The sequence below is a fragment of the Clarias gariepinus genome, chromosome 23 (assembly GCF_024256425.1).
Source record: "Clarias gariepinus isolate MV-2021 ecotype Netherlands chromosome 23, CGAR_prim_01v2, whole genome shotgun sequence".
Classification (NCBI taxonomy): domain Eukaryota; kingdom Metazoa; phylum Chordata; class Actinopteri; order Siluriformes; family Clariidae; genus Clarias; species Clarias gariepinus.
In genome coordinates this window covers 5,151,002-5,175,222 of record NC_071122.1, presented here as the reverse complement: position 1 = coordinate 5,175,222, position 24,221 = coordinate 5,151,002, and the positions used below count along the sequence as shown (strand labels likewise).

Genomic DNA, 24,221 nt, shown 5'->3' with positions numbered 1-24,221 from the left:
TTCTTAAATAATTCTGGCCAATACCACCCATTCCCATAGGACTAATGACTAAGATTACTTATTCCTGTAGGAATTCTGGCCAATACCACCAATTTGTGTAGATATTCTCACCAGGGTTGCCAATTCTGGTAGGTATTCTGACCAATATTGCCCATTTTTGTATGAATTCTGACTAGTTCTTTTCATTCTCATGGGGATTCTGCCCAAAGTTAACCGTTCCTGTAGGAATCCTGGCCGGTACCACCAATTTGTGTAGGGATTCTGACCAATGTTGCCCAATCCTGTAGGAATTCTGGCCAATAGTACAAATTTGTGTAGGGATTCTGGCCAGGGTTTTTCATTTCTGCAAGACTTCTGACCATCGTTGCCATTCCTGTAGGAATTTTGATGATTGTTGCCCATTCCTGTAGGGAATGTGTGACTAAAGTTAACCATTCCTGTACGAATTTTAGCCAATGTTAGCCCAATTTGTGTAGGAATTCTGACCAATATTTTCCATTCCTGGAGGAAATTCTGACCAACGCTGCCCGTTCTTATGGCATTTTTAAACAATGTGACCTATTCCTATAGGAATTTGACAAGTGTTTTTCATTCCTGTAGGAATTCTGACCAGTATTACCCATTCCTGTAGAAATTGTGATCAATACCAATGGCTAACACCCCTCTCTCCTGTAAGAACTCTGTGCAATACCATTCATTGTATTAGAAATTCCGGTCAGTACAACCCAGGCCTGAAAGAGTTTTAAGTACTTTATACGTATCTCCCATTCCTGAGCCCAGGCCCACACTCAACCTCAGCTATCCTGAGTGAAGATGAATAATTAAATGCTCTGAGCACATCATGCTTCATATCTGGCCACTTTTTAAAAACCTGTGCATTTTTGTTGGGCTCCAGGTCATCTCAGACCTATAATGAACCAGAGGGGTGACACTGAACATCATATGCATAATATGCATATACATAATACATTATAGTATTAACTTAAAAAAAAGCAAACGTGGAATGTAATATCTGGTTTTGTGGAGGCAGAAGGAGCTGGAGGTTAGTGATCAAAGATGTGGGCAGAATGATCTGAAGGGTGTGAGGTCAAATCCCACCAAATGTAACCCCTACTTTCCTGTGCTCACATATTTTTCTAAGGTTGTCTGGATGAAAGTGGCTGCCAAAGGGACAAATGGAATAAACTGCACCTGGATGTTGTAGAGCACAATACCAGTACTTTAGAACGTAAAGCATAGAAAAATCCAAGTTTAAATCCAGACTTCAGTCAGAATCAGTGGTGGAGTTAAACACAATGTCAAACCCACTTATTCTAGAGGAATTAGTGAGGTTAACAATCAAGTGATTATTAATTTCCAACCATGGAATGGGGTCTATAAACTTTTTTCTATCAATTCCCTTGACTTCTGATTTAATTACATCACAGCACTGTGAGCCATTCAAACAGAAATCTAGACGATCAAAATCTTTTTCCTTTTTTTTTCCCCACGACAATGGCTAACAAGATTTTTTCTTTCGCCAATAGTGCCATGATATCTCTTTATCGCTTACTGAATTATTCTGCTCAACAGATGACTATAAGAGAGGTTAAAACAGAAAAAAGACTTAAATTCATTACATCCTACTCCACAATGTCCCCGGAAACAAGAGATGCTTTGAAGATCTTAGAAATAGTTCTGTCTGTTCACTTAATTCTACATCTTAAGCATAAATGCTGACACGGAATATTGAGAAAGAAGCCAGGAGAAAAATGATTGAAAGGTGTTGGATTTGTAAATGGCAGTCTCAAATTGGGAATGTCCCTCTCTGCTGTTGGCAGTATATATACATAAATTATTTATAATATATTTATATAAGAGTAGTCTGAAGTCTGAAATACGGTGTGTCTGTATGATCTAAGAGAATTAGTATTATCAAAGATAAGACTCATCAGATTTCTTTTTCTACCATTGAATCAGATCTGAGAAAGAGTGAAAATAAAACAAAATTTCGGATTAGTGAAGAGATTCATCTGATCAAGCCTGCCATTTTTAAAAAATATTCCTGTTTTACTCATCTCATTATAAATTTTTCTTTGATCGAAGCGGTCATGCTGTGCAATATGGCTCGGTTAGGAAACCGTTGTGAATCTGTATTTGTATTTGTTTTTACGTCATATTAAAAGAACGCAAGGGCTTTGGATGAAAACACTGGATCATCGTTGGTGAATCAGACACGAAGACAAATTCCATAACCTGATCTGATCGTATTTGTCATATGAAAAGGGATCATTTTTTTCTGACTCACACCAGCAGCTACACTCAGAACGTATGGTGCTCATTCACAGGTCTTACACTGTTTATCTGTTCTCCTCCGATTTCAGTCTTTGAAGTGATTACATCAGATCTTCATCCTTCACATCATCACAGAGATTTAATATCAGTATTATTGTAGAAAGTGCCTAAAACGTAACCTTCTGAGAAAAAAAAAAAAAAATCAGGAGTTTATTACTTACAGTGACGGTCAATGTTAATTAATTCCTCTCTCATGTTTTTTTTTCTTTTTTTCTTTTTTTTTTTTTTTACTATACATGGATATGCAAGGCTTAAAAACCAGTTTTGTTGTTCGAAGAGTTATGATACCCCTTTCCTAGCCCTTCCTCCTTCACCTCCTTATCAACCTCCTATCCTGAAATGTGTTTTCTCCTTCATTTATCAGGAATGTTGGATCAATTTATTCATTCAAGCATTTCATTTCACTTAATATGCTTACACTAAGTCAGGTAATAGAGCATTAACATTAACAGGTAGATGTGAAACATGGACATGAACATGCACGGCACATTTGCATGAGAAATTAGATTTCAAAAGAACTTATAACAATACACTAAGCATGCCTGTCGTTCATCTCAGTACTTATATAGCGCAGTAGAGTAGAGAAGAAGGAAACACTATGTCATGTTCACACCCACGTCATACATATATGTCCCCTATCACAAGGCATCACACTTCAGGTTTGTTGCAAGGCAGGCACAGTTTAAACAAGACTAGTGTTATTGTTCTAATTATTATTATTATTGATATTAATACTGCTTTCATTTCATTCGCGTGACTAAAAGTATTTCTTGTCGTTGCTATTCCTTATGGTCAAAATGTTCTTTCAGAATTGAGCATGCAAACTTCAGGAAGTCATCACCAAATCTCATGGAAGGCGTGTCTTCTTGTAGAATTGGGGCAATTTTATGCAGGGCTTGCAATCAGAAAGAACGGAAAGGATAGAGAAAACACCAAGATCATGCCCGTCTATCATAATTCGTATCCGCGGTTACCTGTGTTTGAGATTCGAGATCATTCTGCCTCCCTTTTGTAATTTTACTCAGGGTGCCAAAAATGGGAGGGAGAATCCAGATTTAGATTCGATTTAGAGCAGGTTAGGGCTTTGGGTCTGAAAAGAAACTGTTTCGTTATTAAGACACGAAGGCATTGAGTACAAATCACTAAAACCCCGGGAAAGCAGGGTATTACTGTTGTGTTCAAATCATCATCATCGTCATACAGCGTCATACTCATACTCACTTAACATTTTCAAACAACCAAAAAAAAAAAATGAAAGAATACCTCAACACCGTCATGACATTTTTTATACTTGATCATTCATTCCACGTTTCTATATGAGGTGAGAGGGTGGCGCGACTCCATCCTCTACTTAAATTCCCCAAAGCCTTGTCTGAGGTAGCTGTGCTTTACTGCTGAGCACGTCTGATGTCACACACTTCTCTAAGGAGGAATGACGAAGAAAAAAAAAAAAAACGAGACATGCGACAGGTTAACTCTTCAATCCTACGCACTGTTCACGTGTTGGAACGAACCAATAAAACTGAGATTTTATCCGTATCGTTTTTTTCCTCCCCTTCCTGAAATAAGTGAAACGTAGAGTAGGCCTATATGAACCAATCATCACTCTTCTTATTTAGAAATTCAGAGCAATAAACAGTTTCGGTTTCTTTAAAGCAGAGTGCTATAGTTTAAAAGAATTTAGAAACATGAAAAGAAATAACAAAGACAAGTTTAGTTCACTTCCTCTTATGCAATTAGTGGTACAGAAAGTCAGGCATTCAGTGATCTATGGATATCGGTTTCATATTTCCCCGAAACCCTAATGCACGTTTTCATCATTTTCAAATGATCAGAAGAAGAAGAAAAAAAAAAAAAATAGGTGAATATAAGCCCAGCTTTCTTACAAGGTGATGGGCGATCAACACTCTGCATGTAAAACTAGTATTAGTCCTCTCTTTTCCCCTTCTCTTCTCTTTCTCTCTTTGTTCCCCTCTTCCCCTGCTTTGAATCCTTCTTCCTCTCCTTCTTTCTTTCTCCGATGAGTTTTCTCCTCACGTTCTAATTTTTCCTCTCTCTCTCTCTCTCTCTCTCTCTCTCTGTCCTTCTTGTGAGATTTATTTTTCTGTAATTGTGCATGTAAGAGCATCACTGAATTGTTGGATATGTTTAAAAAAAAAAATACTCAGCTGCTGAAGCCATGCAAAACATTTTGAATTGCCCTCAAAACATGGAAAATGTTTTCTGAATGCTTTATATAATTTCTGCTGTAAAATAAAATCTGAAAATAATCAAAGGTTCACATTGTGTTATTCCAGCAATACAGTACATGAATGGATACAGATAGTCACAAAGTAATCAGTCACGCTCAGTAATGAAGTAGAGACACTTCTCTGAAATAATTTTTCCTACCAATTGTTGTTCTAGTGATTCAATTTATCCACTTGATTCTGCGTTTTGAATCTTTTTTAATGTATATCAATCCAAATAGGTACTGATTCTTTTACAAATTGTGGATTTTTATACAAATCAAATCACACCGGCGACTTGGGATAACATGTCTGGTAAATAAACAGTGAAACTGAAGGCAGTTCATCCATGAATGATGATCCCAGCCAAGGTGACTCAAACCCCTGTGAGAATTCAGTGAGTGGAAAGAAGTAAAAAGAAATTAGATAAATAAATATCTCACTTCAGACAGAGAAGTGAAGAAGCCAAACACACACACACACACAAGCCCTTTCTGGAGACCCCTGTCCAGGAGCAAGGTTGAGAAGTTGTTCTGTACAACAGGTTGGATGAAGCAGAGTCGATCGAATTAACCCAGTCCATGCAATAGCCTTGGAAAAGTGCGGGAAAGATTGAGGAAGTAGAGAAGATCTGATCAACACTGTGCATGACAGAAGGTCCTCAAAGGGTTCTTCAGGGACAGTGTTTGAAGCCTGTGCAATGAGGCACAATGAGAGCAGGGAGGAGATCAGATGAACACACTGAGCAGGACAGAGGGTCAGGAACCCTTCAGGATCTTTTTACATGGATGTGTCTTGGTTGCTGCTCAGGATGGCCCGGTGTGGTCTGCTCGGGATGCCTGTGTTGACTGGAGACGGTACCACTTGACCGGGAACATGGTGATGCAGACGGCTGTCCTCCGAAAACACTTTTGGACCTGTGCCTGGGGGAATAACGGAGGTGGACGTGATATTAACCTAAACACCTGTCCTGTTATACTGAACATCGGGATTTTAACAAGACCACCAGACAGGATTAAACAAATTGGACTTCTTTTGTTAATTTACACAATAAACACACACACACCCCACATTTTTGCTTAGTCAGGATGGAGTACATTACTGTCTATGTTGCACATTTCTTGTTAGGTTGCAGATTTTCTAATCTTGTTTACACACAGCTAATTTTTCAAATAAACAAGGACTAACCACACTTTGGAACATGAACAACCACACGGCTGCTAACACACCTATCATTCTATTTCATCCTCCATGTTTCAGTCATACTGCTGCTGTCATACCCACACAGTATGTTTTATATTTTATATTATACGACACTTAATACTATAAATGTACACAATACAGTTTATCATTTCTTTCTGTAAATCCTGCATAATTGACACCCTTCTATTTATTTATTATACATTTTTCAGCCCAAATTTTTTAGATTTAAATTATTACTTTTTTTTTTTTTTTTTTCCAAATTCTTCTTATTATATTACTTTTATTGGAAAGTTCTATTTCTTATTTAATTGTACCGTCTAGTGCAATGTAATTCACCACGGAGGAATCTTTCATCTCTGGTCTCAGGCAGTCACTATATGGGTCATTACAAAAAAAGGGGAAATTGGGTCAAAAATTCTTCTTTCACACCTTTAATTTAAAGGAAAAATTGTAATTATTTACAAAATGGCTTCTATGTATAATACAGCATGGTTTTCAATTATGTCAAAGTGAATTAATTATTTCATTGTTTTTATGTACAATTTTTGACAGCTATGATTATAAAATGATTAACAGTAATGATGGTCTTAAAAGCTTTGCATGAACCTGCAAAATAAATAATAATATAACAAATGAGAAGTGACATCTGACATGGATTTTGCATTTGTCCAGTGCGCATCTAGTGACTTCTGACGCAGGAATGAGTTCATATTATCAAATGTATTTCAAAATAAAACTCTTTTCTTTGTAACAGTAACACCAATGACATAGTTTGGGGTGACTGATATTTATCTCATATTATTGATTATTGTTTCATGATTGTAGTGTTAAACTTATGTTATAAGATATTGATGTTACTGTGAATTATTGCATGAGAAAAAACTTAGGATGAAAAATATCAGTACGTTTGCACATAAAAGAAATTTGTTTTGGTGACAGAAGTTTCCAAAGCTGACAACCACACAGACAACACAAAACAAACATACCAAAAAATTGGGGTATTGTCAAAAAAAAATTAATAAATATCAGTGTTATTGCACATATTATATTGCATAAATTTTTATTTTGATTATGGAGGAGAACATTAAACTGTACATGAGATAAATTGCCTGGGGGAAGAAACTGTTTTTGTAAAGTTTAAGGAGAAGTTGGCTTGAATGTGAGACGTCCAAAATGATTTTCTGAGCTCTTTTACTCACTCTGGATATACAGTACACAGTTTATGCTGACAATCCTTACAGCAGTCTAAACCGTCCTTTGTAGTCTTTTGAATATGTATATCTGTGTATGGTTCCTCCCTCCTTGTGAGTGACTTAGTGATGGGAAGTTTGAATCATTTTAGTGACTCGGTTCTTTGAATCTCGTTCATTCAAATGAACGAATCTTTTTTTAGTCATTTAGTTCATTTCGTTCTTTTGATCAGAAATAAAATAAAATGTTGCATTTTTAATAAATAAAAAAACAATACGTCTACATACACAAATTCTGGCTATAGTTCCAGTAATGAAAATATTACAATGCAGCTAAGGACATTATAATGAACAGAATGAGCATCGTACTCCGTCGTAGTAGCTCACCTCTCAAAACTTCCAGTCTGAGTCGTTCGTTCTTTTATCAATCTATTGCACCGTATAGCGTCTATGGGAGTCACGTGACAAAGGAACGAACGACTCGGAATTTGAGGACTCAGTGTGGAGAACCGTTCAATTCTGTTTCCTGTGTACTGCACTGCATAACGACTATTCAATTCAATTTAATTCAATTTTATTTGTATAGCGCTTTTAACAATTGGCATTGTCCCAAAGCAGCTTTACACAATCAAAATAATTATTTAAGTTTGTATGAAATGTGAATGTGTATGAATCAAAATGGTCAGTTTGTCCCTGGTGAGCAAGCCGAGGGCGACAGTGGCAAGGAAAAACTCCCTGAGATGGTAATAGGAAGAAACCTTGAGAGGAACCAGACTCAACAGGGAACCCATCCTCATCTGGGTGATAACAGAAAGCAGTAAATGATCTCATTTATACAGTGTGTTAGTTGGCAGGCAGTTTAGCTTTAATAGCTGATGTTAATTGATGTTAATTTGGAGTCCAGGTAGTTATTGAAAACTCAGGTAGACTTGTATGAAGTTCTAGTCCTGAACTATTGAACTGTCAAGTCCTCAGAGAAACAGTTGCCAACACCAGTCAAGGCCAGAACCATTTTCTAGGTAGAGAGAATCATTCCCAGACACCAGACGCATCCCAGAGAGACACACGGGGCATCCATGTGACGAGATCTTCAGCCAGAAGCAGGGCACCAGGATGGGTCAGACAGGTCCGGAGGGCAGAGGGAGTCTGGATCACTGGCAGCTCAGGAACGACATGTGTAGCTCGACAGAGAGAGAGGGAAGGGGGAGAGAGGAGAAGAGAAAGAGCAGGAGAGAGAGCAGAAGAGAAGCGATAACAGTTAGGTATGGTCACAGTCACACAGTGTATAATGTGAATGTATATTAACTGTAGAGTGCAAGAAGAGACTCCGGCAGGACTAACTATGACAGCATAACTAAAAGGGAGAGCCAGAAGGAAACACAAACATGAGGGCTTCCTGAGATGTAAAGCAAACAATCACCTCACCGTCAGCAAACCTGAGTGATCAATGAGAGTGAGGAAGACAGCATCCAAACAAACCAGTTCACCATAATACTCTACGTCCATGAGTCCCCCAGATCTGCTCCTTTACCTATGGCAAATCTATTTATAAAAATGCTTGATTAAATAAATAGGTTTTTAGCCTGGACTTAAACACTGAGACTGTGTTTGAGTCCCAAACACTACTTGGAAGACTATTCCATAATTTGGGGGCTTTGCCCCCAGCTGTAGTTTTCATAATACGTGGTACTGATAAGCAGCCTGCATCATCGAAGTAGGCGTGGCGGATCATAAGACACTAGCCGTTCGCTCAGGTACTGCGACACGAGACCATTTAATGCTTTATACGTCAAAAGTAGTATTTTAAAATCAATGAGAAATTTCCCTGGGAGCCAATGAAGTGAAGATAAGATAGGGGTGATGTGCTCGTATCTTCTGGTTCTAGTGAGGACTCTCGCTGCTGCATTCTGGACTAGCTGAAGCTTATTTATGCATCTAGCTGAACAACCAGACAGTAAGGCATTACAATAGTCCAACCTAGAGGTGATAAAAGCATGAACTAGTTTTTCTGCATCATTTATTTCTTATTTTGGCAAAATTTCTAAGGTGAAAGAATGCTATCCTGGTAATATTATCTACATGAGCTTCAAATGAAAGGCTGGAATCAATAATTACACTGAGGTCTTTTACTGTTGCACTTGATGGAACAGAAAGGCCATCTAAAGTTACAGAGTGATCTAGAATCTTACTCCTAGCTGTATGCGGTCCCATGACTAGAACTTCTGTCTTATCTGGATTAAGCAAAAGGAAGTTAATTAGCATTTAATTTCTTATGTCCTGCACACATTGCTCAACTTTAGTAACCTGGTTTATCTCATCAGGTTTTGCTGAGACATATAACTGTGTGTTGTCAGCATAACAGTGAAAACTAATACCATGCTTACGGATTATGTTGCCCACAGGAAGCATGTAAAGGGAAAAAAGCAGTGGGCCTAAAACTGAACCCTGTGGAACGCCAAACTCAACTTGAGAACATGCAGAATAATCACTATTTAAGTCTACATACTGATACCGATCGGTCAAATAGGATCTGAGTCAGGAGAGGGCTGTACCCTTAATTCCTACTACATTTTCTAATCTGTGAAGAAGAATAGCGTGATCAATGGTGTCAAAAGCTGCACTGAGATCAAGTAAGACAAGCATGGTTACACAACCTTGATCAGAGGCCAATAGGAGGTCATTAACTACGAGCGCCGTCTCTGTACTGTGATGAGGCCTAAATCCTGACTGATACAGTTCATGTATGCCATTTCTATGTAGATATGAGCATAGCTGCTCCGCTACTATCTTCTCCAGAATCTTAGAGATAAAGGGGAGGTTTGGTATTGGCCTGTAATTGGACAGCTGACAGGGGTCGAGGTCAGGTTTCTTAATAATCGGTTTAATAACTGCTAATTTAAAAGATTTTGGAACATAACCAATGCTGAGTGAAGGATTAATTATTCTCAACAGGGGTTCTGTTATTGCTGGTATTATCTGTTTAAGAAAATGTGTCGGTACAGGATCTAATGTACAGGTTGATTAATTTGCAGAAGAGATGAGTGAAATTAGTTCATTCTCTTCAAGGGGAGTAAAGTATTCTAGGTTCCGATCTGACATGGCTAGATTAACATCTGCATCAATTACATTGTTTGGTTTCAAAGCCTCAATTTTATGCCTAATATTTACAATTTTATTATTAAAAAAGTTCATGAAGTCCTCACTATTGCATGATGTTGTGGAGATTTCTGCAGTGGGCTTATTTCTGGTTAATTTGGCTACAGCATTAAATAAAAATCTAGGATTATTTTTGTTATTTTCTATAAGAGTGGAGGGATATGTTGATCTATCTACACTAAGAGCTTTTCTATAGATCAGGATGCTCTCCTTCCATGCTATTTGAAATACTGACAATTTAGTTTGACGCCATTTATGTTCTAATTTCCGAGCGGTCTGTTTTAAAGAGCGTGTATGATCGTTATACCAGGGAGCAAGTTTTTTATCTCTAATAATTTTTCTATTAACAGGAGCTACATTATCTAAGGTATAACGGCACGTCGACTCTAAATATTCAGTCACCTGATCGAGTTCTGTGGGGTCAGACGGTGATCTAATTAAAGTTGGTAACTCTGGGAGATTACTGATAAAACTCTGTGTGGTAGTTGATGTGAATGTACGTTTAGTATGGTAGCGCGGGGCTGTGCGTACGTTATTACTATGACACACTTGAATTGAGACAAGATAGTGATCTGATATAAATTCAGACAATGGACTTGTAAATAAATTTCTTATACTTAATCCGAGGAATATTATTAAATCTAAAGTGTGATCTGCTTTATGAGTTGGTCCTACTACACACTGATTTACTCTTACTGAGTCCAGGATGGACATAAATGCTTTACGGGACAGACACAGTCTCAATACGGTGAATCCTGGGTGACGACTCTATGCAGCTAGCAGACGGTTGGTTTAGCCTGTCTGTCTGCTCCCTGGCCTGGGCTCTGGATTGTCACTGATTAACTAGGCCTCTTCTGAGACTATGAGCTACTGTATACTACAGGAAATGAGAGCAGCATCTTCCCGAGTGGGATGGACACCGTCCCGCCCTAACAGGCCAGTTTTGCCCTCAAAGGTCTTTCAATTATCTATGAAGCCCACATAATTTTCGGAGCACCACCTGGACATCCAGCGGTTCAGTCACCATAACCTGCTGTAATCTATGTCGCCACGTCTCATTGGGATGGGACCAGAGCATATTACATCGCCTTCGCTAATTTAAACACCTCTGAAAAGTTATTTCTGCTAACCTCTGACTGACGAAGGCGTATATCATTAGCTCCAGCATGTAACACTATCTTAGAAAACCTATGCTGTCCTGGAGTCCTAAGATTACCTGCTATGTCCGGTGCTCTGGCTCCTGGGATACACCTAACATGGGACTCTATGGGAGTCACGTGACAAAAGAACGAACGAGTCGGAGTAGAAGAGTCATTAAGAAAGAATCACTCAATCCTGTTTCCTGTACATAACCTACGGAGGTACCTGCGCATGCGCGCACAGTAGAAAATGAACGAGTCACTCTCCGAGACTACTCGTTCTACTGAGTCATCTTAAAGACTCGTTCAAAAAGAATGACTCGGTTAAAAAGAATGACTCGTTCATGAGCGACCCATCACTAGTGTGTCTGTGTGTTGGTATTTTCTTGTGTCCCAGCCCTTTAAAACACAGCTCCCGATTATTCTCCGATTATTTCACTTTCTCTGCTCCGCGTTTCTGTCTACCGCAATCATGTAAGTCTACTTTATGCTTTTTTTTTTTATTACAAACTTTTTTTTAAGTAATGTCTGTTTGTTTTTAAAGTATGAGATGATAATGTGAAGGAAAACCCACAAGAAAGTTAAAGCTGCGCCCAAACTTCCGCTAGCGCAACAGGTTAGCATAGTAGCTTAGCATAACTAGCATTTTAGTTTTCAATTATCATTTATAATTATCAATTCAGTTGGAAATAGCGTCCAGTTTACGTTTTATCACGCTTTATGTTATATAATGTGCGTTTTATTATTTAAACAGTACTTTACAGACAGGATAATTAAGTTTCTGACAAACATTTAGCGTAGCTAGGTAACCAACGTTAGCTAGCTAGTGTTAATGCTAATGCTAAATGTTTTTTTGTAATTTATTTCCCTTTAATATAATTTTAGCCACTGTCACTTTTCAAAACATGATTTTTTTTTTATCATTTTAGTTTCGAGCTTAGCTAATGCTAGACATCTTAGTTTCTTAGCATGTAGTTTGTTTATAAAAACACAACACCTAAATGAATATTTTCTTTTAATGCTTTAGAAAGTCACACAGGATTATAAAACCAGCACGCATGTTTGTTTTGTCATCTGAGCAGCTGAAAATGCCAGAACGTGATTTGATTTCCTGCTTTTGTTCAACTAATCCACTTCACAATAGATTATAAAAGCTCATGGAGTGTGTGCAGGATTTTAACTCTGTTAAAGTTGAACAGAAAAAACCAACATGAATTATATTCTGTACGCGTTATAATAATATAGCAAACACATTATACACACACACACACACCTCCTTTTTAAAGACTTAACATTAAACTAAACTTAAAGTTTTTCAATTCTGGTTCAGATTGAGATAAAAAAAAAAAAGAAGTTATTGCTCAATTTATATCTACAGTATATGAAAAAGGTTTTGATCTGCACATTGGTCAGTACTCTGTCCTTCAGTATCATCTTTATGTGGGTGATATACTGGATTTAATAAGCTACTTTATTTAATAAGCTACTTGCTTAATGTAAACAAACACCTGCACCGGTATATATTAATTAGAAAAGCTAAACTTTGTTGTTGTTTTTTTTACAGAGATTAGTTCATATTTTCACCACTAGCGATCAACAGCAGTTGGGTGAGCTGCTCTGTAGATATTACAGAATATTTTCATTTAAAATTAACACCTGACTTTTTATAAAACCCTACTGGGAGTAGGTCCCATACGTACAGTGTATATTGTAAATACTCTAAAGCCTTGGGATGTGGCATCGAATATAAAGCGTCCGGGCGTTTACCCCCAGTGAAATTATGCAAATGTCTCCCTTGTTACGTGAGGGCTCGAGGGTGTCTCATTTGTTTAGCTGCTCAGACTGGCTGCTGCCATGCGAGATGATTGATGGAGCGATTTAGGACTTTTTTTTCATTCCTGGTTTTGTTGCTTTTTTTTATATGAAGCACTTCATGATCTGTTAGAAAAGACAAAGCTCAGGGTTCAGTCAGATTTTTTTTACACACGGCCTGGCCAAAAATAATGCCATCAAGCTAAGCAAACAGCTAAGGAACTGGGTTAAGAACTTGGCAAGACATTATGCAAAACAAAAAAGGATAGTGTTGAACCCTTAACTTTGTGCAAGGAATTTGGTCAGAAATAAAGCCTCAAATTATTAAAACATTGCCCAAACATTTAAGAAACAGATATGTCTTCAATCGTTGCTTAATGATCCCCAGTGACTCGGCTTTACCGACATCTAGAGGAAAATTCCTGGAGAATTAAATTACTTGATTTGCAGACCATTGCAATGTTTAATTTATTAATGCACAAACTGATGTGAACGTTGACACGCCAGTTCCTGGTACCACCTTCTCTGTCTGTCTCTGACTCGCTCTGTCTCCGTCATTCTCTCTCTCCCTGTCTCTCTCTTTCTATTTCTGACAAGTGTGTGTTACTGGCTGTGGAATGTGCATGCATTCATCAACTTAAAAAAAATTATAAAATGATAAATAAAGTCTCTCTGTGTTGTCTCCTCTCTCTATCTGTGTCTGTTTCTCTCTGTGTCTCTGTTGCTTCATCTTTCTTTCTCTATCTACATAAACACTCCTTTGCTGAAAAAACATTACAGAGTGCTAAAACTGGACACTCCTTCCATCAATATAGCCCTAACCATGTCCACATCACATTTTATATTCATCATATACAGGACGCTGTCCTTTTTATGCTGTTAAAAGCTCCACATTTTTTTAGTTCTGTTCATTAGTCATGGATCTTGTGTATTGCTGTATAGTGTTACTGTGGAAATGATACCATATCAGGACAATTATTCTAATCAGGGTGATTATACAAAAATAACATGCACCTTCTAACCAATCTGATTTGAGCTTGTGCTATAAACATGGAACAAAACAACCCATGTTGTGCCGTTATGGGGCAATGATCAACAACGAGGTGGTAAGTGATATAACACAGTGTCCTGTTTTTTTTTTTTTATTATTATTATTATTATTATTATTTTTTTTTTTTACACACCTTTAACAACAGATTGTTAATGATTACAGAACCTCACATCATACTTTATATAACTATGGTTAATGCTGTAGAATGCTCCTGATCTGAGTCACTTCCTGTTTTTTCTTTTTCCCCCTAACTGTACAGAGTAGGTCCATCGTCAGTCTCTCTTTATTCTCTTTCTTCAACAAAATAAGACATGAAGAACAAAACTGCGAAAGCCTAAAAGATAAACATGTATATCCTGAGGATCTGACTGACACTGGAGACTTCTTCCATAAACTTTTTTGTGATCAGTTACTTTATACAAATAGCTGTTGCTATTGAAACTGTAAAGTATTTATATCACAGGGACAAGTGAATACCAAAAACAGGGTTTTGGTGCTGAAGCAGAAATGCTTTGGATTTGAAATCCTTAATCAGTTGGGAGAGTTATATGTGCATTTAGTCCTGAGTATATGTCCACTGGGCTCCTTAATTTAGCAATCAATTATTGATTAAGTTATTTAAATATTGGACACACAACCTGGTTGTTGGTTCAAATTATTGTCTGGAAATACAGGCTGTGTTTGATTCCACAGTACTTAAAAAACATTATTCCTGTTCCATGTGCAGGAAATGTCTTTGTTAAGGAAACATCCCTCAACAAAACCCCTTTATTTAGATCTCCCTGAGACGCCACCACTGCAGACATCACTGCCTCCAGGCTTTACCCTGGTAACCTAAAACACCTCTGATACCAGTTGAAATTTCAGTTTGGTTAATAGGACATTTTTTATGTCCACTTCTGACAGTGTGATGTCCCATTGTTCTCTGCACTGTTCACTGTTTCCTTTAAACGGACTACTTTTGCTTGCTGCATTTTGAAATTCAACTTTACAGTCTCACCCACACACCTTTGTTAGAATCATTCCCCTCAGGTGTGCATCCTTTCCTGTTTATCTGACTCTGGCCCCTTGACCACGCCCCCACCACTACACACAGTCTTTTTTTCTGATGCTAAAGGTTTTTCAAGGCTTTTGGTAATGTAGGTGTTGCCATCCTGCTGTTATTTACTTTATTCCAGTAAGCACTGTAATGCCTCCTTGTGAGAGCGTTTAGAGTTGATGTCACAAACTATTCAATAATCAGTTTTGTTGGCAACTAATTTTGTCATTTTTTTTTTACTTTTATATTTACGATTATATTTATTTTAAATTTTATTCTTAGTTTATTGCTCGCTGGCTTAGAGTGATTTGTTCATTTTTATTTAAGGTGCTTTCTAATTTTTTTTTTTTACCTTTCTGTTTATTTTTATCAGATTTTTAGCTTTTAAGTTTTACCTCAAAGAAAATATTGAGACGGAAAAATGTCCTGCTTGCCTTTGTCATGTCATCATGTGTACTGAAACCACTTTCTGTTCTTTTTTGTTAAGCGGTCCAGCCACATGGTGGCAGTGCAGCTCCAATTATTCTGACTTGCCTGATTAGACGCCATAAGAAGGAGATTTATTTTAATAATGATGCACACACACCGTTTAAATATTTATGTACAGCTGAGGGGTGTAAATTATTCTTTTTAGGTGTAACTGCTTAAAGTGTAACAGCCTGTTTGTCCCAGAGAAGGTGTTGTGTGTAACCTTTCTAACAACATTGGTTGTTAATGGACCTTCCTGTTTAAGACTGTTTTGCGTTGCTGCAGGTCTGCTCCCACTGCAGAAGGTCCTGGCACCTCGGGCGTGGCAGGAAGCAACCGGCGGCTGCAGCAGACCCAGGCTCAGGTGGATGAGGTATGGCAAACAGCAAAATGTACACTCAAGCACACACTATTGTGAATTTAAAGCTGTACACTAAGGGGTGGTGTCGGCCTTAGAATAACTTTTACGGTGCTGAAATTGCATTATTGTTGTTGGTCTTTCGGCTGCTCCTGACGAGGGGTTGCCATAGCGGACCGTTCAGTGTCTGTAGTTTAAATTTTCTAGAATGCAGAGTCATAAACTGACAGGAAACAAATACCCCTTTTGCAACTCACTCCTGTTCAAGACAGTATACGTCGCCACAAATAACAGATTAATCTAAAGGGCGATAATTTTAATAAAAAAGATTTAGAAATGTAACGAGGAGGGTGTGCTGTGTGGAACATAATGCGTCGTGAGACACGATATAAACGACACAAATCGCCCTATAGTTGAGCTTCAGAATTAATGAAAACTGTTTCTAATACAAACTTAATCTACAAAAAGAGAAAACAAAAGATGCGCTTAAAACAAGCTTTCGATAAGGGTGCTCTCTCGATCAATGCCGCCAAACGAATGCAAACATAAACTTACTTAGACTTATATTGCCTTTTATACTATTTTACTTCACCTCTGTAAATCAACTGGTATGCCTGCACAGGGTTACAAAATCTGTTTCTGGGTATCTCCCAACAATGATTCCAAAACCATCATACTTTACTTTTAGTGTGTGTGTGTGTGTGCGCGCGCACATCAACAAACTTTCACAAATCAGCATATAGTCATCAGCGGCATCTATTTTAAGCAATATCATGCTCCAGGTCATGTTGTTGTGCATGTGAAGCCTGAGTACTGGAGATACCACAACCATGCTGATATTCATCACAACAACAAGACTTCAAGTGTGTTATTGCTTTTATACAATACTTCCACAAGCACCATTTATTATTAACAGATTATTATTCCACTAATTCCACTTTAAAATATCGACTCCGTTAACTTTCTGGTTCTAAGGTTGAATCCCAAATAGCATTAAATGGAAAGCTAGTGCCCTAGGTAGTGCTTCCAAGTAGTGCCCTTTATTATGGATTAAAAATGGATTTGGAGATCAGCCTTGTGTTAGAAGTGATTTAGCAGAGCGTTAACAGAAGCAATAACGTTCTGAATTCAAATGCGATTCAGAACGAGTTGGGAGCGATTACTAAGGAGACAGAGTGGTGTTTAAGATATTATTAACGTGTTTGCTTGCTAAAACTGCTTATGAGCCTGGTTTTGATTTTGGGTTTTGGTAGGCAGCTGCTGTTTTCTCATTACTGCTCTTCACCAATGCGTATGATGGTTATGTGTAAAAATTACCTAGGTGCTTGAGAATTCATCTTCGACAAACAACGATGATGTCGCAAAGGTGGAAAAACAACTAGAGAAGACACATAAAAAAATTTTTTTAATCGATTTCTGTTCGATGTTTTCCGGAAGTAAAATCAATAAAACAACAAATAAACAATCATAAAACAAATCTAAGAGACTCTAGGATTGCTTATACGGTAAAATCGCTGTAATAAAGTATTAATGAGTGTATTATTTGATGAGTTAATGGACAGCGCTCAGGAAGCAGGCTACGATTGAAACACAGCTGGTGTAGTCGCAGTGTAGACAGGAGAATGAACCAGTTCAGCAAACAGACCTAAACAATTATCTCCCAGACCTGCTGTGTTATAAACACGGACATCCTCCTGCTGTGTTCCACTTTCACTTCAAGGAACTTTTAGAATGAAGTCGTGCTAGATCTAAAGTTATGGGTCATTGTTGAACTGCAGTGATTTATGACGTTATTTTAAAAAAAGTGTTACAAATTTTGTTTTGCAAGACAAGGGCATGTGTGCAGCAATCTGGATTTAGTATATCTGGATTATAATTATCATTGTCTTTGTGATTTAGTAAGATATAACGTTGCTTAGTAAAGGTTAATTAGTTAGGAATGCTGCAGGATGGCATGTTAATGTTTTTAATGTGGTGAAAATTGTCTCTCATTCATTCCTCAATATTAAATCAAACAATAAGCTGTTAATATGCGTCATTGATTAATTAGATTAAACATTGCGTTATTTTGTATAACAGCATTCTCTGCACTGTGTGACGCCCGATATAAACCCAGCAGAAAATATATTTGTTTAAATGTGTTTTCCTCTCCATGTCTGGAACACATTGTTGCATGAAAAGGAAACCCATGTACAGTCTATGGGCCTGCTATTTGTACGTGTCGTGTGTTATATGCTTCCAGAGGTTGTGAGAGAGGCCTGCGCTATAAGCAGCTCGTTGTCAGGTGTATTGCAGCTGCTGTTAATCTGTTCTAAGCTCCCGAGCACGCAAGTCATGAAGGCTAACGCGTCTGCGGCATGGCATGGAACTGACTTCCTTTTGCTGACTGTAACACGATATAATAGTCTTGAACCTTTTTTAAGCAGCTGAACAGAGTGTAGAAAGTTCAGAGCGCCAGGCTTTAACCTTCCATTCATCTTTATCAGTAGTGTCCAAAGTGTAGCCGTGCACCTTAATGTTAAAGTGATAAATCACTTAATTCACCTTATTGTTGTGTAGTGTAGTCGCCGATGTGAAGCTGTACCTTTTTTATTTGTGACAACTTCAGTTTCGCAGTAAAGTTGCGATGTGCTCAGTTTGTGTATTTTGTTTGCTTAACTACAGTGTAAAACTGTAAGGAAGGTTGTGGTGGTATAAAAGGAATAAAATGCTGCTGTTTGCAGAAGAATAACCAGTGATGCAGTAGCTGCCATCCTCTTTATTTAATTCTGAACAGTGCAGACGTACCGAGGGAATATTCTCCGGATTTTCATTTTAACCCCCTTAAAAGTACAAGTGAGAATTTCCTCCCTCTAGTAACAGTGGCTTTAGCATTCATGGTAAAGTGTAGAACCCAGTGCCTCAGTGATCTGGGGAAAGAATCCATGAAATCATTTGGCCATGCTTTGATTGGGGAGGGGTCATCTCAGGACTTATCTCCACCGATTATGTAATCTCTGTCTCCATGGTTGTATAAGGGAAGTGTGGGCCCCCTCCAGTTCATGCTGTTTTAAAGGAGCCATGCCCTGTCTCGCACTCCTCTTCCTTTCCCTCTCTCTCTCACTCCTTCTCTTTCAGTTTATAGATCACTGGAGCATGGCGGTTAGGTACGTCTTAGCCGGGATGTTTTATTATGTTGCCATGGCACTTTTCTATTAGAAGGGCGGGGTTTTGCATCGCTCTGTCATTTCTCTTCAGAAGAGGGGACTTCCAGAGTGTAAGACTGACGCACATGCATTTAAACCTTACGGAAGTTTGCTTGTTTCAGCAAGACAAACGCACAACACTAATTAAATTTAGGTCAGCCTTCTTATTTCTACATGTTGGTATGCGAGTCTCCTGCATTGGTACACGCTTGAAACACACAGCCTGTAGATAGACGCACTTGACCCTTGACTCCAGAGAAGAACGCAATGTTCTAACATGTTTAACCCGCGTGCCTCGTAGCTGTCCAACTAGATCCCAGACACCACTAAATACAGCTTCTCTGACCTGGGGACTGCGCCAGTCGTAAACATGTCTGAACCGGGACTCTGAGACATAGTGGTGTACTGAGCACTAGAACACACTTTATGCACTCATCTGGTTCGGCAAGCCCGTAAAAACAAGTTGAATGGCCATTTGCCTTTGTGTTTCTGTTACCTATCTGGCCACGCCCCTCTGCAATACCACACACCCTTATTTGCACGTTTATTCAGTAATGGTTATTTAATAATTAACTGCTGTTAGCAGCAACTGTAACCGGCAAATGTATCTTCGTTAACTCTGTAGAGCAGTTCACGTCGCTGACGGGTTCTGCAGCCTCAGTCTAAATCCTTGTTACGTGTGATGGCGTAGCAAACTACATAACGCAAAAACCGTGAGTGCATTATCTTATTCATAATCCTCAGGTTCAGGTCTTTGTGTTCACGTAATGTAGCCTGGTCATACGTACATAGGGGCGGGGCTTAGTGCTCATTGGCCAGTGAGCATGTGATCTGCCTGGACCGGGATCAGACATGATGTCGCCGCAGACCACTGTGACAAAATATTCAGTTCACCTGTTATCCCCTTGTACATATGGTACATTTCAGTGTCTGTGTGTTTAGTAGTTTGCAGTTAAATACAGATTTTAAGGAATAGAGTGAATTGTCAGAGGGTGTAGTGCTCACTTGTTATCTGAGATTATCAGATTCTTTCTTCATGTTGTTAAAGTCTAACAGCTAGAAGTGTCCTGTCAACTTTTACTCCTTTCTTCTCCGTCAGAGCTGAAGCATCCTGTTATTCGGACAGTAATTTATATTTGTATTAATTATATTTTATTTTGTGTTTCTGTCAAAGTTTTGTTTTTGAGACCTTTTTTTTTTTTGAGTAAAATCATTCAAGAGTCCAGTTTTATCTTATTATTATTTTTAAATAAGTTTATATCTAACTTAAATTTTTTAAAGCAATTTGTTCTTTATAAATGTTACAAAAGATGGAAAATTTAAAGCTGGTGAGAAAGTTTATAGCTGCTGTAACATACAGTAAGTGAGAAGAGGAACTATTTTGCTTCATGAATGTTCCTCTACATTTCTTTTACTAAATGGATAAAAAGTACAGAGTTTTGTATTAAATATAAATTCTTTTGTTTTTAATATATATTATAATATTATAATTATATTATTTATAATTATATTACTGTTACTATGAATGTGTGTGTGGTCTGCAGCATATTTTAGATTTGAAATCTTTTATGCGCAGTGTTTGTATTGTTCAGACGGGGCTCAGACGTTTGAAAAGTTCTTGATAAACGCCTTATTTAAATAAAAAGCGCTAAAAATAGCCATCTGTATCTGTCCGCCTTAAACACAGACACCGTGTGTACCTCTTCAGTGCTGTCTTTCCTTCCTCAGGTGGTGGACATCATGCGGGTGAACGTGGACAAAGTCCTGGAGCGAGACCAGAAGCTGACCGAGCTGGATGACCGGGCGGATGCCCTTCAGGCCGGAGCCTCGCAGTTCGAGACCAACGCCGCCAAACTGAAAAGGAAGTATTGGTGGAAGAACTGCAAGGTAAAAAATGTTTAGAGATGATATCCTGGACAGGAATCCTCAAACATTTCTTCTCATGGCCATTAAAAAAAAAAAATATATATATATATATATATATATATGTATATAATATTTTTTGGTTAGTTTTTAAAACTATTGTGTGTCACCTCTGTAGATGTGGGCCATTTTAATAGCCGTGCTCATCATCATCATCGTCATCATCATCAGTGAGTATTCCTGCATACATTTTGTTTCTGAGTTAAGTTAGGAATCAGTCCAGCATGAAAAGACAAACACACCATTGCACAGAGCCGCACAACAAATAGATGTCCACACTACAACAGTGACTTACAGTCTAATCTAACGCATAACACACAGACTTTTAGGTAACACACTGACTATGTAAAGCTGCTTGACTATGTAAAGCTGCTTTGCGGCATTGAAAATTGCTAAAAGCGCTATACAAATAAAATTGAATTGAATTGAATTGAATTGAATTGTAGGTCTTTTCTCACCTCAGTGGGACACACCTGGCACTCACCTGCACTGGCTTGAGCTAAGATGTAATCACTTGTAGCAACTCTCTCACGTGTGTCTGTAAGAACAGACTAGTGTTTTCACTTTATTTTGAATGAAAGGCTGCATTCTAGGTTGAAATGTCTCAAATACGATTTGTATGTGCTCCTAGATTATATACATCTGATATGTAACTTGAATGAGAACGGGCAGAACAGGATAATTCTTTTTTTTTTTTTTTTTGTGACTTTAAAAAAGGGCTATGTGAATTAGCCGTTACCATAGAAACATCACTATGATGTCATTATGTTCGGTGTTCAGTAAAACTTGTGTTTTATTGGTTGCACTTTAAAATAACGACATGAGAAGTTTTTAATGTTTGTGGATGTTTTTTTGTTTTGTTTTTTCTCCCCCATGGTTAATGTAGTTTGGAGTAATTCCTAAACCAGCAGAAGGATCACTGGATGGCCTGACGGTTATGACAGGAGAGTGGATACACATATAAATATCTATACAATGTATTATTGGATACCACAAGAACGGATGGAGAAAGAGATCACACTCTTCCTGACGTAAAGCTGTTCTAGCCTGCTGAGTGTCAAATTTTGTAAAAAGAAACAAATCCTCAACTCTTTTGTTTGTTTATTTGTTTTTTTTTTCTTGTTTTATGTTGTTAGGTTTTTAATAGATGTGATTTTGAATGTGCAAAGAAGTTTCTTCCACGTACACTCCTTATTTTCACTAATTGTGCTCATCACCATGGCGTCTGAAGCAAAAAAAGTGTGCCTTAAAGGAGCAGTTTTTCATTTTTGTGAAGCTTTCAGCTCGTAAATGTACAGGTGTATAGGGGCAATTTAAACATGACAAACTGCATCTTGGTCCATGAGGTCACACAATCAACACGTCTACGTCTACTTGTTAAAATGTCCTGACCAAAAAGGTAAAAAAAAAATTGCTTACCAATCAACAGAGAGCTTCTTGTCTCTCAAACACCACGTAAAATAGTCAATAGATTTTTTTGTTTTTGTAACTAGTCTGTGCCTTAACATTTTAGAAGCATCCTGCGACTCGAAGGCCTTAGAACAAAGCCACCTCAGTGCCATTACTAAATACTGCCAGCATAATTAAAATCTTACACTTACTAATTATTTAATAAGCCATATATTTAAAAAGATGATTAATATTGCAGTTTGTGTGTATGGTTGTTTTCTTCTTTCAAACTCTTGGTGTATTCAAATAAAATTCTTTCCACATTTTCTTTTTTTTTTTCTTTTTTTTCTCTAATGGAGAAAGAGATCATGCTCGTTTGATAGCACAGAAACAAATTTGTTAAGGTGTGTGTGTGTGTGTGTGTGTGTGTGTGTGTAATGGATTTGTACCATATGCAGTACTGTGTAAAAGGCTTGGACGATGCCATATCAGCAGAGTTGAACGTTCAGAGTTAAACGTTTTTTTTGCATTTTCAACAAAGGTCTTGACGTTTATCACAAAGCAGGAAAAGCGCTGCCTCTGTCAAAGCACCATGTAGCTGTGTGTGTGTTTTAATGTATTAATATATCAAATTCCCCCAGCCGCACAGCTGATCCAACTCTGGCATTGATCAGGCAAAGCAGGTGTGCTAGCAGGGGCAATTCAGCAAATACACCAGGGCTAATAATAGAGATACAATTTAGGGGCAATTCAGCAAATACACCAGGGCTAATAATAATCGGAGATACTTGCCTAAGTGCAGATCTTTGGCGGAACGTGTGTGAGAATACCCGGACCCGGAAATACACTCTTGACAATGCCTATAAAAAGAAAGTATAACACTACTTCATGTGTGGGGAATAATTCGGGCTATGTAAATAGAGTAACTTAAACATTAAAACACACAAGAAAGCCAGTTTTTATTATTAGTTTTTAATTTGTGATACAAGAAATACTTTTGCATGTTTTGGTCTAAGACTTTTGCACATTACTGCTTTTTGAATGTAAAACATATTTCAGATCACTTTATTAAAACAAGCTTTTGGATTTGCTATTGCTAATAAATGTGGATTTAAAAACCTCATTTGACTTGTGTGTGTGTGTGTGTGCGCGCGCGCGCACGCCTAAAGAGCAAACAACTAAATGATTGGGGTTGAGGGGGATATGGGGGGAGAAGCTGGATTGTTTAAAGGTTGATCGATCTCACTGAGCGTTTATTCACTCTGTTGTTTAGAGATCATAAGTATAAGTTCCAGTCGTGCCACAGCTGTCCAGTCCAGGAGCCAGGAAAGCAAAATGCACCCTGCTGCTTGGGTGGGGAATGGTCTCTCTCTTTCTCCTCCTGCTCTGATCGAGGTTATAAATCACAGGACCTTCAGGTGTTGTATTACTTTTCCTGTCAGTCACAGGGAAACTAGAAGAGCTTAGGAGTGTGTGAGCTCAGGTATGCAGAAAAGGGCAGAGTTGCACAACATGCACAGCAGTTTGGCTTCATGTATTTTAGATGAAGCACGTGTTCTTTCACATGCTTTCACCCTTTCCATATGATCACTGTTGTATGATAGAGGAAGTGGGTGGGAACTGGCAAGAGAACAAATTTGTTCATTCATCTTCTATTGTGCTTATCCTGTATACAGGACACAGGGGGCCTGGAGGCACGAGGCACGGTACATGTTGGACAGGGTGCTAATCCATCACAGGGCACAC

At 38.1% G+C, this 24,221-nt stretch overlaps 1 protein-coding gene across 1 annotated transcript; it reads left to right on the top strand.

Moving 5' to 3' along the window:
• Positions 1-11,565: 11,565 nt before the first annotated feature.
• On the top strand, positions 11,566-23,598 carry vamp3 (vesicle-associated membrane protein 3 (cellubrevin)). Its single transcript, XM_053484124.1, has 5 exons — positions 11,566-11,724; positions 15,906-15,993; positions 20,892-21,050; positions 21,205-21,256; positions 21,973-23,598. Coding segments are annotated over exons 1-5 (318 nt in total). The 5' UTR covers positions 11,566-11,722; the 3' UTR covers positions 21,990-23,598.
• Positions 23,599-24,221: the final 623 nt, after the last annotated feature.